Here is a 20048-nt window from a genome sequence, read left to right on the forward strand (position 1 = left end):
CCAAGTGAGAGCCACATCTGCTAGTCATTAACATCAAGAGGAATCAGGTGTGGCTTGTGCTTGGGTGGCATAAAAATGGGGGTTCAAAATGCTCTCACAAGCATGCTCTATGGCCGCAATTAGAAATGCAAATGCACCCATTAAAAATATCCTGAAATATTTGGATTATACAGTGGATTCTTCTGCAAGACACATTGCGGTATGTCAATTCTGGGTTATTGAAACATTTACAGATTCCTGGTTTGATCGTAAGCTCAGGTTACTGCATAGTTCTGCTCCTTGTGTTCATGAGCTTTCTGATTTCTCACAAAAAATGTCAGAAGCCGGCTATGATTCACTAATTTGCCTCAATTCGAAGATGTATGTGTGTGAATAGTGTCCTGCAATGGAATATTGTCCCATTTAGGACACAAAAGGGAACGCGCAGTAAATCATTCCTATCTGTCTGAGTAATTTTGTCCAATTTATGTTTTGGTAAAGAGACTGACAAAATTACTTTGAACTTCATTCATCTCTGAATGATAAATGAGAAAAAGCACACTAGTCATTGCACAAGCATTTGAGCGAGTAATGAAACATCAAGATTGTGACAAAGTCATGTCCCAAATGCTTGGGTTTTTAAACCCTTGAGCACTGGTGTACCATAGCTGAAAGAAATCTCTTCTTGACATCACGTGCAGAAGGAGTGCAAGTGTCTTGGGTCGTGATGACTCTGCATTTTATAAGCGAACAAAACTATTTCCTGACTCAACACAATTTATGGTAAAATGTCTGTCTAGTTTAATGCTGTTCTGAAGTTTATTCCAGATGTGTTGAGTGCTCCATCTTGATGAATGTCTTTCTCCAGTCAGAGCAAACCCTAGGTATATCAAGCAAGACTGACTGAGAGATATATAAATAAATGCAAATGATAAAAAATTACTTAAATAAATAAAGTTAGGCCTCTTTTTGCATTCAAAGACAGCTTTCCCACAGATGTGTTAACATCACTGGTTAAGCTGTAGCATTTATGATTTTTGACCTATTTTGTCTGGTGATATATGAAACTGCTCCCTCAGCTAAAGAATGAATCAGACCAAACAGAAAGAAATATCACGGGGGAGAAAGGCAATTCAATGAAAGGGAAAGAATACAGGGTGTGAAAAATGAATTAGTCATTGGAAGTGTTTACTTCTGTTTCAGACCTTAGTCAGTAAAAAAGAAGTGGACAGGACTACTGTCTGTTTGGACTTCACAGAAAATTATTACATTTAAAAAGATTTAAGTCTAAACTACTGGCCGACACCTTTTGTATAGTTGCATATGTCTGACCTTAAAGACCACTAGATCATGTGGTCCATCCTTCATCACTGTACCATCTTCCTTCATTAGCCGCACAAAGGCCATGGCAAAGTTCTTCTCACTCTTGTCCTTTGCTAGAGAGAAAATATTAATGTACAAAATATGCGTTATTGACAAATTCTATACATTGTCTGGTTCCTTTTTATTGTGTATAACAACTACAAAATATTGTATACACAGCATATATACTATAAGCTATCTGCTCCGGTAAAGCAGGTTCTGCTGCTATGGATGATCCCATATGGATACATGAAGTGAAAAACACACTTCCAACAAAAGGTCTCAACTTGACTTTTTGTCAGTCTCAACATGCTTTTCAAATGAAGATATGTTTGAGAACTACATAAATAAAACTTTATAAAGCTAAATAAATACAGACGACATGCCAGACTATATTCCTCCTTCACATAAAAAAGCTCTTATAAAGGGCATTATGATCAAGTGAAATGAAGAAGTGAGCAACTTCTGCAAGTGAAACTTGTGCACAATGGGCTATTGTGAGGATGTCATGGTGAATTATATTGTGTAAAAAAATGACTAAATCGAAGTAAAGAAAAGAGAGAGTAGAAAATCCAGAAAGCAGCACTCACACTCTTGAGAAGAGCGATGACGGAACATGAAGCGCAAGTGAATCCTCTGCATTTCCTCCAGAGGGATCGCCACCTACAGGAAGCACAGGAAGACAAAACATCTTATTTTCCACATGGGCCATTAACTACTGGTATGCATGTGTTTCAAATGGCCACTGGCCATTTTTGATTTGTTTCTCACTCACGCTCTGACTGACTGAAATGATAGAACTGAGTATCAGTCTGCAGCTTGCATGCATCATTTATCATATATCAAGTTTTAACAAGAGTTGAATTCACAAAATGAGTTGCCGTATGAATGTCGCTACAGTGCTTAGTGTGTGATACAATTTTTATGAAGCTATCTGTGCAACTAACTATGAAGGTCTTTTATAATTTATACTTGGACTGCACATTTAAATTTTTTATCATGCTTATAATTACTTGTGACCTCAAACAATTACATAACTATAAAAACTTGTTCAGCTTGGAAAAAATGTGCAAACATTATATATTACAGTATACACTGTAAACATCAATGAAGCATTCCAACCTTGTCATTAATACAGTCAACAACCTTCACCAGCTACACCAACCAGAGGTCTCAAAACTCCAAGTCGCACCAAAAAACCAAAATTACATATGGCACAATCTGATAATATAATATAATATAATATAATATAATATAATATAATATAATATAATATAATATAATATAATATAATATAATATAATATAATATAATATAATATAATATAATATAATATAATATAATATAAACACACCCCAACAGTTGGCCTGTGAGAATATTTTCAAAATCTATTTGTGGTAGCATTTAAAAAATCTGCTTGGTTTATGTAAATAAAGTATTATTTTCATAACAATTTGACCATGGTGGTCAAAAGGTTTAAGAAACCTGTGCTACACAACCTTGCGACAGCCATTGTGGTTGCCACATGTCACAAGGTTGTGTAGCACATGTTTCTTCAACCATTTATCACAGGTTTCTCCAACCACCAACTGGTGAGGTGTGTGTGTGTGTGTGTGTGTGTGTGTGTGTGTGTGTGTGTGTGTGTGTGTGTGTATGTATGTATATATATATATATATATATATATATATATATATATATATATATATATATATATATATATATATATATTCAGCAAGTTACTTCTAATGTTTAAATTGTAATAAAATTACTTTATTTACATTAACTTAAGTAATTTTATTACAATTGAAACATTAGAAGTAACTTGCTGAATATATATATATATATATATATATATATATATATATATATATATATATATATATATATATATATATATATATATATAATGCAGTAAAAAAAATTAGGGATATTTAAAGGACATGACCATGACTTGCATGACAGCATTAAGTAAAGTAATAAAAAGTAAATTGTAATTTTAATGTGTGTGTGTGTGTGTGTGTGTGTGTGTGTGTGTGTGTGTGTGTGTGTGTGTGTGTGTGTGTGTGTGTGTGTGTGTGTAGTGGTGTCGTAAAAATCCAACCTTAAACGTTTCCATCCAGCGTGGTTGTTTCATCTGGTAGTAGATAACAGATCTGTATTCAGATACTGGTTTATCTCCTGCTCCTAAACAAATAGCATTCTGGAGAAATAAAACAAGTTTTTTCAGTTTTCTAGACTCTGAATAACACTCTTTTCTTGATTAATTTATTGTATCTATAAAGTTATATCTTTAAAAAAAACTTACTTGAAACCGCATTTAGCATTTTTACTTCCATTTCAAAACATTGCCACTTAAAATGTATCTATAGTATATATTAAGTATATAAAATGTGATGAATTAGAATGTGTATTTATTAATATCTCGCTTTGTCTACTGCATCACTTTATATCATTGTTCTGTTGGATAAAACACCAATGCATTAAAGCTGTACTTGTGCATTTACATGTCTAATTACATGTCTCATTACATATTCACACAATTACACACATTTTTATTGACTATTAAAGAAATTTGGAAATTAAAATAGTTACATAATGTTTAAGGTTAAATTTCAAGCCAAGCACAAATCTAAATAAGAAGATAAAAATAAGAAGAATTGCACCAATCATCTTAGATACAGTACATATGCAAGAACTATATAGCAAGAGGTCATCAACAATGTCTCAGTGCATCTGGTATGTAATGTTCTTATTTAAGATCAGAAGTCAAAGGTGACACCCACTTACCGGCACCACCTTGCCCTCCTCATCACACACAAGCATGATGACCTCTACGTTCTTCTGTGTAGTTTTGTTGTACTTGTCAAAGTCACCCGAGTGCAGAGTGAGGTAGATATCATTGCGGATGTCTCCTGGCATGATGATCTCTGGAAAGCCCAGCTTGCGGGCCACAACAGTGCTCCGGTCCACAAGGTGGGGATATTCCTTACGAATCTGAACAATATCGCCAACCAGAGCCTTCATCGTCACCCACAGTCCTACGGGACAAAAATGTAAAAAACTCAAAGGAATTGGTGCATAGACAAACTACTGTAGGTGGTTGATTAGGACACAATCAGCCGGAGGCGCCAGTGAGCACCCCCTGCCCCACCGCCGCCCTTGTCCCCGTTTAAATATGCAAACGTCAAATTTGTTTTACATTCTTGTAGTTGTTTACCAGTTACTTCCCTTGAACATGGATGTGCATAGTTATTTTTATTAAAAACTGCAAACTGTGCATTGTTGTATAATTCTTAATAGCTGATAACAAAATATTGTTGTGTTAAAGTAATTTAGTTTTTTGCATTTAAATTATATGCCTGTTTATCTGTTGAAGTTTAATATACAGTATATGTTTACATACTTAAATTCAAGCAATGATTATAAAATGTGTTTTTTAAATGTGTTTTTTTTTTTTTTTTTATGGAATGTTGCGAATGATTTGTATGATGTAGAGGTGGAGCATTATAGTGGGAGAGCAGAGCCAATTGGGGAGGAGGGGCATAGGAATCTTGCGTAGGGTATCAAAAATCTAGAAACCGCCCTGCTTAGATGCTACATTTCCAAGAAATAGCTTAGTGAAAAATCCAATTTACTCAATTTTCTACTTCCACTGAATTAACTTCATGAGCCCAGACATGAGTAAATTCAATATTTTTCACTTTTTTCTGCTAGTACTATGAGTCTGATGTACTAAAAGTTTATTTTACGCCAAATTTCCACATACTCCCTTTAAACAGCATATTTTAGCTTTCTAATTTTAATATCCGCTAAAGGGACTGGAATCACTCAGTGTTTAGCAAATCTTTTTTATGTTTATACATAGAGTAAATAATTTGGTGCGACATTATGATTTGGAGACTTTCTATTTACTATAAAAGTTTTGCTGATGTACACAACTATTCTTTATATGAAATATTAATTATGTAGCTCCAGTGCAATCTATAAAATGACAAATATAACACATCAAACATCAAACTTTGTTGATCAACTACACTTGTGGTTAAGTGGAAAGTTTCTGAATTGCTCTGTTAAACAACAGCAGGACCTGGCATTCCTTGCAGAACACAGGGACCTCATTTTTAAGCAGATGTGGTACCAAAACCATTAAGATTTCTAACAAGCAAGAGGGATTTTGTTCGATTCCAAACTGAAGTTGTAAGAAAAGTTATGACCAATAACCCCTGATCATAATCAAAGGTTTCATATTTCTGCTCGCATTAGATCCACAAGGACAAACTACTCTCATGTCACTCGATATAAAGTGTATATCTCTGATGTGCAACTATTTCTGCTTTCTGGATTCCCTGACTCCCCACACTGTCCTCAACTCACTGGTGTTAATGAAAGCTATAAACCTCAGCTCTTGAGTCTCTAAGGTAGATCATTATAAGACCTTTTGCAGTTTGGAGGATTGCATTTTGGTGGCGGTGCAGTAATAAACCTGTAGCAAAAGAGAAATAATACTATTTAACACCTTGCACTTTAAAGCAGGGACCAAAGCCTTACCCTGTCCTCCACTGTCTCCTCTGGATGTGGTCACTTTCGTTAGAAGAGTGTGAAGAAAGTCATTCTCAGCCAGGACCCTACACACACAAACATTCAAAGGAAAAGACGACAAGACAAGTCAGTCCGCAAGATAAATGATGGCAGGTTAAATAGGTGGCAAGCAGTGAAGAGTGAAAGATAAACGATGTGGAAGATAAGAGTCTAAGAAATGAGAAAATTTCAAATGAGGCAAGAGAGTGGAACAAGAGAATCAATAACTTACGGCTGAAACGGAATAAAATACTGCTTTTCTTCATCACACTCTGTCTTTCCTTTGATGATGTCACTGATGTCCATCACTGTGTAGGAGATGACAGAGACAAATTGCTTCATACTCCAGCAGTAACTTTACAGAGAGCCAAACATTCACTTTTTTGACTTTATATCAGGGATAATATATAAGGTAGGTCAAATATGTTTATTTATATGTCAGGGTTAGTGATTGAACGATTAAAAAAATTAACTAATATAAATATGATATGAAGATATGAATGAAATTCATATAAAAATCTGTATGAATTTCTTATAGATGGTTGAATTATTTATTCAAATTATAATTGCATATGTGTAGGGCTTTTCCAAAAAAAAATGAAATAACGAGTCATGGAGCATTATAATATGGTGTGACTGAACTGATGTGAATCACCCAGACTGTCCTAGAGCAGTGATTCACAGTCACTACTGTGTAAAGGATGATCTGTCAGAATTGGTGGGAAATTTGCACGCATATGCGATTCGCCAGCTCATATACATCAAATTTCTTCACCAACAGCAGGCATGAAAGCAATCTGACAAGACAGTGGCAGGCAGCCAATCAAGGGGATGCGATAGATACATCGATAGAGAGTAAGAGAAAGAGAGAGAGAGAGAGAGAGAGAGAGAGAGAGAGAGAGAGAGAGAGAGAGAGAGAGAGAGAGAGAGAGAGAGAGAGAGAAAGAAAGAAAGAAAGAAAGAAAGAAAGAAAGAAAGAAAGAAAGAAAGAAAGAAAACAAAACAGGAGTTGGAGCCAATAAGAGAATAAGAAACAGGCATGGGGAATGTTTGGCTGAGTAAGTAAAACCATGTGAACACTGCACAATTTAATCCTAAATTTTTCAGTCTTTTACTAATTTTGGTACATAGTGTCCAACATCCTCTAGCTTAGCCACTATTTGAGAGCTTGCTACTAGTTGCTACTAGTTGCAGGGGGATAAAAACTATGCAATTCATTGCTGAGAACATCAAACATTGCTCACAAGCTGAGAAACACAGCAAGCATTCAGAGAGTGGAAGAGTAGTAAATGATCAGCTTTATTTTTACTGTGAAATACCCCAGAACAGTTATTTGGTTAGGTGTTTGTGTCTTTCCTTCTGATTTTGTATTTTAGAAACTAATTTAAATGAAACAACAATAAGTGCTTAGTGTGCTATCATGTTTTGACAAGCATACTAACACCAGTGTGCATTTTGAAATGCTAGTACAGAAAGATGATAAAATACAGAAAACAATAGGAAAATGCACCTATTAGAAATGATAGTCTGTTGTGTATACTGTATTTAGGATAGCTAGCTCTAGTTAGTGGGCTCATTCATGTCTACTGGCAGTAGACAGACTTTCAGATAGATGAGTCAATACACTAGCACACAGAGACACAAGCCAGCACTGTGAGGTTATAGCAGAGCAACTAATTGTGTTTGCCACAAGAGTTTAAGGTTTTCTTGACTAAATCCTGTGTCCTTTTGCAGTCACTGACCCCTAAGCCATATAAACTCTCTCCTGCCTCCAGCCATGTACCTGCTACCCCAAATGGCCTGCGCAGTCCAAGAGTGCATTTCTTATGAGTCTCCTTCAGGTCCATACGGCCAACGCGTACAATCTGACATATGAGATAAATCTTTTCTCTGTTCAGGTCCTTGTTCCCTAAATCCTAGAGAAAGGGGGAATGTGGGGGTCATTAATTGGGCCAGGAAGTGTATAATGATATACGGTTTTTTTCTATGTTCTTTACAAGGTGCTATGAAACATTTGATCTGATATGGATGATGTTGCCCTCTAGTGATGACTTACAGTAAAGACCACCTTCAGGTTGTTGAGCATTTCGACATCTTTGGGAAATCCTTTATCCCCCCATCTTATAAGATAGTTCTCACTAGGGAAAAAGGAAGAGCGGAGCATATATGGTAAAAAGTTAGGAGAACAATCATACCACAGATATGTAAAGAAGTTTCATGTCAACCACATAACACGAGTATACAAAAGTACAGCGTGTGGACATGAGTGAAGCTCTGGCCATTTACGATATTCCTACATACAGAAGTGTGTTAATTACATTATTCAAATTGGATAATTCAAAATATTCAGCTAGTGGGTGCACAATGACGAGGACAATAGCTGTGATGAAAATGTGCTAAGCGAGACACTGTTGTGAAGATGAGCAAATGAAGTAATCAGAAGCACACCTGATGATCATTTGTTTGAGGGGGTCATACAGTGACATGAAGAGCTCGGATTCTTCTCCAATGCGACAGACGAAATTGCGTACAAACACGTAGAGGCTGTGTGTGGGAGAGGACTGGATCCGTGCTGACACTCCAGAGTGATCCATTTGGACATTAGACTGCAATGGTGTATATGGATAAGCTTAAAGTGCAGCCATTTACATTAAAGTCTCACTTAATACAGTCTGGCTAAGCAATTACATTCACATTTGCGGCATTTAACAGACACCCTTGTCCATCAATCACATCCTGATTGGGCTTTATACAGTTTAAGAGACTACAGTTTAAACTCATTAACATAGGCAAGTCTGCCACATTTATCTTATGGCCTGAAACGTAGTAATTGCCTCAGTGTAATACAGACAAAATGGAAGAAAGCTCTCAGACCTGCTCTTCTTTGATACGTTCGGTGATCTTCGCTGTGGCGTCCTCGTGAGCTCGGAACAAGCTAATAACACTGGCATTGTCAGGGTCCAATATATTCCCATTTACATCCCTTACTACCAGATCCAATTCCAGAATCCTGCACAAAGGACAAGTGAAAAAAGGATCAGAGAGAGAGAATGCGAGAGAGAGTGAGAGAGAACAATTTGCAATTTACATAATGCACAAATAATAATTCACAAATTTTCTAACAAAAATTTTTCACAGTTTAACTGGTCAATGCACATTATGGAAATAACTAAATATGAATGCATTATGTGAAAATGTGCTATAGCCATGTATCCTAAACAAAGCCTTTAACAGTGTCATATAATAATTCCAGGTAACAGATTTATTAAAACAATTAACACAAAACACAACACAGAGAAGTGAAAAGCATGAACATAAACATTGGATTGAACTCAAAAACATGCAGACCGATTGCAAGGCTGTTGCATAAACATAACACCAATAAAAGCTTAACAAAAGGACATACAAAAACTAAAACTTAAACAGGGTGTTTAACAAGCCTTATCAAACATGGGTGAGAATGATAAGTGAAATGTGACAGTCTTTTATTTGCGAAGACTTCTGGGTAATTTAGTTTACTGCCAGTTTTTATATATTCCTGACAAATACAAAGCTTTTCAGAAAGGTTTACAGGGCATCTGGTCGAAAGAAAATTTGCATTAGGACTGCAAATGCACCACATAAAGCTAGCAGATCTCAATCGTTCTAACCACAGTCATTAATGTGATCTGCTGTGTGGTGCGTTTATAACATTCATTTATTTATCCTCAGGAACTGCCTGGTCATGATAGCTGAGAATTAGACCACTAGATATTTATTTTGTAAGAAGTGAAACAAACTAAATTATAGAAAATTGACTAGAATAGGAAATCTACTAATAAAAATAATAACTGTGTTGCATCCCTATTTAAAAAAAAAAAAAAGGTCTGTGCAGTATTTTCAAGTGGCAGTGTTCATAATGTTTACCAAAAAAAAAGAAAAAGGAAAAAAAGGACACACCCACCTTGGGTTTAACTGCGAATACAGATATAGATATAAATAGTGTGTTACCTCCCCACTACATATGTGTAGTTTCACACATTAAAGCACCATGCAATCACTTGTGCTTAACCTTGCACTTACATATATACACACATACACACATTTACAAATTTTTTCAGTCTGTAACATCTTAACCTCATCACTTGAATGACCTTTTAAGTGCAACACAAACAGCTTTCTGTATAAGGTTCTATCAGTTCTTATACTGCTGCAAAAGCCTGATTACTAAATCTTAATTATGAACAATACAAATTAATCGAAGGAAGATTGCTCCGACCATGCTAGAATGCCAAAGAAATAGAAAGAAGCAACTTCAAATAAAATATTGATATGTAAACAATTTCTTTAGATGTCTATTTTGCATGTGTGTAAATGAGATGGGAAATCCTATTTTAGCCTATTAGCTAAATACACTAATATGGACAAAAGTTTGTGGACACCTGACCATAAGATTAGTGTGAAATATTTAAACATCCCATTTTCATATGGCGTTATAATAACCTACACTCTTCTGGGAAGATGATCCACTACACTTTGGCATGTGCTTGTGGAGATTGGTGCTCATTCAGCCACAAAGGTGTTATTAAAGTCAGGAACTGATTTAGGGCCTGGAGTGCAGTTATCATTCCAATTCATCCCAACAGTGTTCAACAGGAGCTCTATAGAGCTCTATAGCGGGCCAGTCAAAATGTTCCACTTCAAATCCTGTAAATCATATCCCTGCATTTGGAACAGGAACAGATTTGGGTCTCTTAGTTTAATTGAAAGGAAAACGTAATGCTACCACGTCCAGAGATATGTCAACTTTACAATTGTGTGCCTCCAACTTTGTTCTAACAGTTTGGGAAGAACTTTAAATAGCTGGAAATCTTACTTCTTCTTTTTTATAGTAAACCTATGAGGTAAGGTTTAGATTAATGATCTAAGGAGACTGCTTACCCAATGTGACTTTCCAATAATAGATATAAATAGCAATCCCAGCTCACTATCTAATTTGCATGCTTAGTAGCAAAACATGATAATATTACATCAACAATCATGTAAACTTTTATTTTAAATAATGTGTAAACTGCTATTATTGGGTCTGAAGTTGTAATTTATGTGATTTTTTGCTAACATAAAATGTCAAAAAAATAAATAAATAAATAAAATGCAATAGAGATTGAACCAAAACACAGCGGATGAGTTTCAAACAAACAGCGTGACAGATACATGTAACACAGAAACATACTAAAAGGAATACAGTACTTGTTTCCGTAGTCAATTTTAGATGTAACTTTCTGTTTGAGCTCCTTAAACTCATCTCCTGGCAGCGTGCCAGAGAGCAGTTGCGAACGCCACTCCATCAGATCCCACATCAGTGCCTGCACCTGTCTGAAACTCTCCTTCTTATTGACCTACAGGGCATTAAAAATGACCAGTGCTCAGTCAGGAGGTGAATGTATGAGATAAAAGTAATCAGTGATAAAGAACATGGAACTACAGGGAGGAGCATTTATATAACAGAAATTCAGCCATAATACACACGCCTAAAAAAACATACATTCAGACAGAAATTCACACAGTACCACAAACAGCTGCTTCCAGATGCTACCCCATTCCCTCAGAGTGGTGGTAACTTCCTTCACCAGGGGCATATCTGCAGAGGTCACAACCTCTTCATTTCTAAAGAACAATAAAAAGAAATGTTTACTACAAATGATTTCCTATTGTGTAAATTATTGCTGATTTGTATTTGTATTGTATTTAGCGTGCATAATCTGCACAAAATGCTTTATTTCCTTGTTTACTTGTATTTGAAAAATAAGAACAATTATTACTTTTAGTTTTAGTATAAGTAAAATTAAGTGCTGACAAATGAAAAAAGGTGAGAAGTCACTCACCCCCTTTGTTCAATGATAACTTCTTTGAGCTCAATGAAGTTTGCAGGAAAAGCACCCTGTAGTACAAGACAATCATAACACATTGTGTTAAATTTAAATGTGTTGGTGAAAAAAAAAAAAAAAGATACGGGATGTGAATATTTACAATTCGACAGGAACAATAACATCCACTTACTTTCTTCTCTTTGTTCCGTGTCAGGTAGCCCTTATACCACCCTGAAATAATACCAGATATTTTTATTGGAAAACAACTAACTGCATTTTTTACTTTAAAAAGCATTTGATGAAGCTTTATAAAAAGGTGTTCTCACACCTTTAAGCAGACAATGATGCCTCAATGCAAAATGTAATTCATTCAACATAATCCAACTATTAATATATTAGGCTCATTGAACTGTACAAAAAATATTTTGGCTATTTATATATTTTATACAAGAATCCATCAACAAGAAATATAATGTCCAAGTCAACCTTATTTAAAGGACTCTTGTTACAATTAGGATTAAACCCACATTTTTTGAGAGTCACAGAATTTTAATCTTCTTCCAATAGTTAGTGTTTAGCTAATTCTGCACTACCATAAACACTAAATTATTAGTCAGTGCACTATTCAGACAAAATTATTGAGCCACCTGACTTTTCTAGCTATATGCGGTTCTTCCCAAATTGTTATAAGAAATTTAGAGGCACACAATTGTATAGGATTTCTATGAATGCAGTAGCATAAAATTGTCCCTTCACTTGAACCAGGAGACCCAAACCTGTTCCAGCATGATAATTCACGCGTGCATAAAGCCAGCTTCATAAAAACATGCTTTACATGCTTTGGAGTGAAAGATCTTGAGTGGCCTGCTATAGAGCTCTGACCTCATGCCTATTAAACATGGTTTGCATGAATTGCAATGCTGACTGAACCCAGGCTTCCTTATCCTTCATCGGTGCCTGTCTGCAATTATCTAATATATAAAAAAGCATCGCTTCGTATTTAATGCTTCTTTATTATAATATCATTTATATATCAAATACATCATGAAACAGTCATTGTATTTGTTGAATCTAGTTATTAATGTACATTGTAGAAAAATGCACATGGAAATAAGGTCATTTTCTATTTTAGAAGACACCATACTAAGACCAAGCCTCTTTGCTTCTCTAGTTCAGAGTAATGGCTCATTTAGCATAAGAGCCTTAAACTGTCAAGTGTTTAGCCACTTTCTTGTGTGTTAGTGGATGGTTTTATGATGCAATACATGACTGACCAAATCAGTGTTTGAAACAGAAAGCCCTGAAGCAGTGAATCTCCAGATTAAATCCATTTATTTGCTCACAGACCTTGTTGTAGTGGCTTTCAGTTTTAAAGATTTACCAATGAAAATCTTAAATGAACCATTAACAATGAATAATATCCAATCAGAAAATAATACACATAAAATTTATATCAAAATAAAGGAGTACTTTATCAGAATAAAGTCTTTTTTTCAAGACTTTATATACTACGTCTCAAAGATCCCACAGTCTTACCATCACATGCCTCCTCTATTTGCACTGTTTCACCCACAGCAAGAGACAGCTGCTTCTCTGTTTTTGCTGCAAAGTTCCATTTAACTAGAGAGAGAGAGAGAGAGAGAGAGAGAGAGAGAGAGAGAGAGAGAGAGAGATGATTGGAAGACAGCAAAGTAAATTGCTTTTTCAAAATGTAGAGGAAGCTGCTTCTATAAGCGGCAAATTCACACCTACTGCCACAGCCTTTGAGATGAGTCATTACAGTGAGAAATAATGTCACTCATCTCTTAATTAAACTGCATATAACATCTGTGTTACACAGTAGTTAGAAAATGTGTTCATTTTAGCATTTCTTACACTCATGACCACTAGTATCTGATTGCATTATCTGAAAGTTAAAAGAGCTCTGCAAAAACCTGGCACAAAAACATCAGGACATACATCATTGTAGGTGAGTACCGTATACAGTATCTTACAAAAATGAGTACACCCCTCACATTTCAGCAAGCATTTTAGTATATTGTCTCAAAGGACAATTCTGTAGAAAAAAAAATGTGGATATACTTTAGAGTAATCAATGTGCAGTTTGTATATCAATATATATTAACTGTCCTCTGAAAATAACTACAGTCATTATTTGTCAAAATAACTGGCAACAAAAGTGAGTACACAATAAGTAATAACAGTTGGTTTAACCATGCAAAGCCAAATGTCCTATTCATTATGTTATTGTTTTTTCTGCCTGACAGGCCAATGCAAATTTGTGTATCTTGTATTAGAGCAGTTTATATTTGGTGCTTTGAGTACAGTTCTCTCATACTGACCACCGGATGTTTAACATGGCACCTCATGGGAAAAACTTTCAGGATTTAAGAATTAGAATTGTTGCTCTCCACAAAGATGGCCAAGGCTATAAGAAGATCTGTAACACCCTAATACTGAGTTACAGTACAGTGGCCAGGGTCAAACAGAAGTTTTCTAAAATGGGTTCCACTCAGAATAGACCTCACAAGGGTCCGTCAGAGAAGTTCTCGTGCTGTGTGTCAGGTGCAGAGGCTGGCTCCCAAAACCAGAAGTATGAGTGCTACCAGCATTGCTTTAGAGGTTGCAGAAGTGCTTGTTAGCGCTTAGACCATACGAGCAAGGTTTGCATGGACATTATCCCAGATGGAAGCCTCTAACTGAAGCTCACTCACAAGAACACTGCAAACAGTTTGCTGGAGACAACCTGTTCAAGAGCTTGAATTACTGGAACTATGTCCTGTGGTTTGATGAGACGAAGATAAACTTGTTTGGCTCAGATACTGTCCAGCATGTGTGGGTGGCAATGCCCTGGTGAGGAGTACCAAGAAAATTGTGTCTTGCCTACAGTCAAGCATGGTGGTAACATTATGGTCTGGGGCTGCATGAGTGCTGCTGATACTGGGGAGCTGCAATTCATTCAAAGAAACATGAATTCCAAGATTTGGAGTGTGACATTCTGAAGCAGAACATGATGCCCTCCTTTTAGAAACTGGGCCAAACGTCAGTTTTCCAACATAATAATGACCCCAAACACACCGCCAAGATGACAACTGCCTTGCTGAGGGAGCTGAAGGTAAAGGTAACAGAGTGAAGTAGGTATACAGACCTGAACCCTTTCTTGCACCTGTGGAGCAATCTCAAGCAGAATGTGGAGAAGCGCCATGTGTCTTACACACAGCAGCTCTGTGATGTCATTATGAAGGAGTGAAAGAGGATCCCAGCAACAACCTGTGCAGCTCTGGTGAATTTCATGACCAGGTGGATTTAGGCAGTGCTGGATAACAATGTGCACACACAAAATATTGACCCTTTTGACACAGTTCTGACATGTTCACTTAAGGTAGGGTGTACTCACTTTTTTTGCCAGCTATTTTGACAACAATGGCTGTATGTTGAGTTATTTTCCGAGAACAGTAAATTTGTACTGCTATACAAGCTGCACATTGACTACTCTAAAATATATAGAAATGAAAATTGGATATATTTTAGAGTAGTCAAGTAGTCTAGTCAGTGGGAAGACTAAACAATTTAAATCGCTACATTTTATTTCGCAGCAAAAATCAAAGTTTCTAAACGTCATTCAATGTGTCATTGAAGACTCATTTAAACTGGAAGGTGTCTATTTTAAACATTGTATTAAAGTATTCATCATATTTTGAAAGGTAGATCGAAACCGACGAACCTGAAGGAAACCCACAGCGACACGAGGTAAAGCTCCACACAGTCACTTTAAATGCTTAAAAATAACTTAATAATTGTTAGCTTATTGTACTAGAAATATGAGAAAACTAATTAGCAGCACATGGTTTTCTTGAATAAAACAAATATGATATTCCAACGAAGCTGTGTAAAAACTTCATTTTACAATAATTGATTAATCCCAACATAATTCAAAGATTAGATTTATTTAAAAAAATTTGAGATCAAGACACATTTGCAGAAAAAAAAGGCAAAAATATTTTGTACTGTTACTTTCCATCTACATTCAACTGTAGTATCTTTTGTTAAAAATCCACATCAAATAAACATGTTCAGAATTCAGAAATAAAGAAGGCCCAAGTAGCCGGAAAACAGTACAAACTGTAAGCAATCGATACTAGAAACTTATCTAATGACAGCATACTCCACCTCAGACAAGCTGTATGTAGTGTTTTAATCTACCAATCATGAAGAAACATTTAGGCAGGATTTATTACATCATAAAATAATGTGCTATTTACTAAAATGGTGTGCTAACATTCAGAAAAGATCAAACAAAATTCTAATGTAAATGCAGTCTTTGTGGAACACTGTCTCAAAAACTGCACTCTTTAATCCATGACTTTCTGTTCAGAAGTGGGTAAAATGTACTAGGTCAGAGGAACTGGAAATGAAATTAATCAAACAGAAACTCAGATGTAAATAGAATAATTTAAAGGTCCCAACATGCCTCAGCAGTATTAGATGGTCAGGTGACTAGTTTCAGAATTATGGCTCTTTTATTAAAACATTCCACAACTAGAAAAAAATGGCTAAATGTACTGTGTGTTAGTCACAATATCTTGTTTGAGAGAGATAGAAATAAATATAGGAAGTCTACATATATCTATATAGATTTCTAAGTCGAAACAATAGCGTAACATGTGAATTAAACCATACCAATGGCAATGTTATTTTAGGTCTAATACAGTATATAAGGAAGGTACGTATATGAACTTCAATTAACAGAAGAGAAATCAAAATCAAATCAAAATTTGAGTTGGCCACCCTTTGCCTTCAAGGCAGCATCAATTCCTCTAAGTACAATTGCACACAGCCTTTGAAGGCAGGTGGGTTGATCCAAATATATTAAAGGTCTTCTATGGATGTAGGCTGCCTCAAATCTTTTCATGTTATCTTAGAAAGACTTGATGATGTTTAGATCAGGGATCTGTTGGGTCAAAACCTTCACTTCCGGGACTCCTTGTTCCCGGAATGACAGTTTTAATTTTCTGTATGTTTGTTTGTTTTTTTTGCGAATATATTTTTTTACTCAATTTTCTACACCTCAGTTCCTATGCGTAGTTGTGCATATTTGTGTTGGTAAGCCTTCTTTCCATGTCAGAGATATGGCTTTTTCCCACAATTCTTCCATGAAGACCACTTCTGGACAGACTTCTCCAGACATAGAAGGGTGTACTTAGGTCCCACTAGTTTCCCTTAATTCTTTACAGATGGCACTGCAGGACATCTTCCAATATCAAAAGGAAGCACACATGATGTGTCTTTCATCTGTCCATCTCAAAGTGCTTTGAGTTCTTCAAATTTCACTCCTACAATCCTAGTGGGTCATCACCAGGGGGTTGTTCAAGTGTTCAAAATTTGAAAATATTTCTCTTGAGACTCTTCAGCCGATTGTAAGTAATCACGATTAAATACTGCAATCATCTTCTGACCGGATGTCCTAAAAAGACAGTCAAAGCACTTCAGCTAAATCAAAACACAGCTGTCAGAGTTCTCACTCGAACCAACAGCACGGATCACAACACCAAGATTTAAAAATCCCTACATTGGCTCGAAGTATGTTACAGGATTGTCATAAATATACTAGCACTGTTTAAAAATCATCACATGGTTTAGAGTCAGAATATTTGTCAGGTATACTCAAGCAAGATAAGCCAGTTTATATAATATGCTACTTCTAAATGGAGTAAACTTTGAGATGAATACTGTTTTAAACAAGCTTTCAGGTAGGTATAAGTCATTGTTTTTATCTGTCAGTGATGATACCACAATGCTGATCTACCTTATTTCTCTGCATGCGCTTTAAATGTTTTTTAATCTATGACATACAAATTGTTTAAGCATAATATCAACATTTTAACATCTTTATACTCTGCATATTTTTCATCATGTTTAAACGGATCAGCCTCCTGTTAGATCATCATATAAGATTGTTATATCATTATTTCCATTTGGATCATGTTATCCAAAAGCAAAAGATTTGTGAGGTTGGCATCACATTACAAAATTAAAATAGATTTGATTTTGATGTAAATAGGATGAAGATTTGGATAATCTACACTGTGTACAAAACATATGTAGATCATATTTATCAATTCTACACATACTGTATTAATTACCAGAATAATTTAGCAGGAACTTAATATTTTATGTTACCAGTAATAAGGCTGCTTTGTAGGACTCATTATAGGCTGATTATATTTGCATATTTTTTCCTGATGTGCTAAAGACTAATGTACTAAATCACCAGTATGAAAGCAATGAATATTTAAATAATACAATTTGTTGTAAAGTGAACACTTATTGATGTCAAAAAAATATGTGCAGCAAAAACAGGCCACGTGATTTCAACCATCTCTCTATATTCAGCCAAAAATGATGATTTATAGTAAAAATAAAAGCATTGCCTACAAGTTTTTTTCAAGCACAAGCAGCACACAGGCACACGCACACGTTATTTCTGCACTTCTTAGTTCACTTTTTACTTCCTCTCTTGTTAACTTCCTGTGTGTGCATGTGTGAGACCACATAAACACAGAATATAACAGAATATATCAGATCACATGACCAGATATATCAGTAGTTGTAAGGTTTAAAGTTGTGGACACTTGCTGAAGTAGTTTGTATGTGTGGCCTTTTGAAAGCGGAAATGGAGACACATCTCTGCACCGAGGCTGTGCCCAGTGTGTCGGCAAAGATAAAAATAATAAATCATTGGTCTTCCTTCTGTAGTGTTTCCTGCTATTAAGATGCAAATCCTACATCTGCAGGTTTCTATCACAGCAATGAAAACTGTCATATTTTGACATTTAATTGCAGTTGTTTTACAAAACTGCAAAATCGTTTGCCCTCAGAGTGAACAATTGATATATTGAACTGCACACCCGGGATGTTACATACATACGGCACTTGTGTATTGTCTGAATTTTTGAGCCTACACTTCCCTAGATTCAATCTGTTAGCGAATATTTCTGCTGTATAAATGTTTTTACAAACATAACGACTCATCTATCTAGTTAACAGCACCTGCCCACATCCTGTGAAGCAGGAAGCCAAGCGAGCATCCACAGACATTGATCTGAAGGCCATAAATCATACATATACACACAGACACACAAAGAAACACAAAAATGCACACACTGCTCAAACTATATACTTATGGAGTATTTAAAAACATACCAACACCATATCTCTCATTTGTGGTTCTGATCCATGGAGCCATGTTGAAGCCAGACAAATGTTTTGTCTCTGTCTGCCACTGCACACCTCAAGTTCCTCTCTTTCTCTCGTTTACTCACTCCTGTCTCTTTTTCTGTTGAGTGTGTGAAAGAACAAGAGTGAAGTGCTCCTCCCTCTTTCTCTTCCTTCCTTTTTTTAATTTTATACAATTCTACCCATGATGCACTTCTTTAAGCACAGTATTTTAGATTGCACAGCAAACATCCGAATGATCTTAGCAAATTAATTTATCTTGTTATTCATGGTGTCCTTCTTGCCATTGTTTAATTGCATGTTCACTTCCTCCAAGCTGATCTTTCCATAACGTGGAGCAATAAACTGTCTTAGTGTTTGAAATGTGTCATTTTGAGTTTGTAGACTCAAACCTTTGACCACAGACAGCAGTATCTCCACAACCCCGGGGGTTCCCTCAGAGAAATGTTTGCAGCCTCCTGTATAAATCGTGTTGCAAGTGTAAATGAGACCTTTATCGGAACAATATGTATAACTGTAGTTAACAAATATCATACAGGCTCTGTTTACTCTTAGAGGTAAAAAAAAAAAAAAGCAAGTAGGCTCAGCAAGAAATTACACTAATGACCTAAAATCAAAATCAGTATAATGCAAACAATATGAAGGAATATCAGTGTTCATAGCATACAAGGTGCTCAATATGACCCACTTTTAAATTGGTATAATGTAAAAAATGACAATTTGATTAAATATTAAATTGCAATTTCATGCAATTCTTTTAGTTCCTGTAAACTTTTAACATTTTCTATACATTTCATATTTTTCTCACAACTGAGTTCATATCTACAGTACCAGCAAAATTTACACCAAGCACTTTGTCCTTCAAGTATTATACTGTAAGATATTTAGCAGTTAAACATTTAAGTTTCAATGATGGACAACTTAATAAATAAGTGGGAAACATTGCAACTTCATCCAGGGTTTTTAAACCTTAGATTGGGTTAATGTTGTTATGTTTCTCATGTTCCAATATGGGTTTCTCCTGTGTTCTCCAGTTTTCTTTA

At 35.6% G+C, this 20048-nt stretch overlaps 1 protein-coding gene across 1 annotated transcript in view; it reads right to left on the minus strand.

Annotated features, from left to right (window-relative positions):
* The window catches only part of dock2 (dedicator of cytokinesis 2), a 122616-nt gene extending 103479 nt beyond the window's left edge, over window positions 1–19137 (minus strand). Inside the window, exons 1-16 of the mRNA XM_083546912.1 lie at window positions 18973–19137; window positions 13306–13389; window positions 11960–12000; window positions 11785–11840; window positions 11470–11566; window positions 11150–11298; window positions 8795–8930; window positions 8369–8526; window positions 7977–8058; window positions 7704–7836; window positions 6153–6228; window positions 5891–5967; window positions 4130–4380; window positions 3444–3542; window positions 1932–2004; window positions 1312–1415 (exon numbers count right to left, since the gene is read on the minus strand). Coding sequence (XP_083403038.1) covers window positions 1312–1415; window positions 1932–2004; window positions 3444–3542; window positions 4130–4380; window positions 5891–5967; window positions 6153–6228; window positions 7704–7836; window positions 7977–8058; window positions 8369–8526; window positions 8795–8930; window positions 11150–11298; window positions 11470–11566; window positions 11785–11840; window positions 11960–12000; window positions 13306–13389; window positions 18973–19015 — 1659 coding nt within the window. The 5' untranslated portion in view covers window positions 19016–19137. The remainder of the gene's footprint in view (window positions 1–1311; window positions 1416–1931; window positions 2005–3443; window positions 3543–4129; window positions 4381–5890; window positions 5968–6152; window positions 6229–7703; window positions 7837–7976; window positions 8059–8368; window positions 8527–8794; window positions 8931–11149; window positions 11299–11469; window positions 11567–11784; window positions 11841–11959; window positions 12001–13305; window positions 13390–18972) is intronic.
* Window positions 19138–20048: the final 911 nt, after the last annotated feature.

Source organism: Silurus aristotelis (assembly GCF_946808225.1).
Source record: "Silurus aristotelis genome assembly, chromosome: 7".
NCBI lineage: Eukaryota > Metazoa > Chordata > Actinopteri > Siluriformes > Siluridae > Silurus > Silurus aristotelis.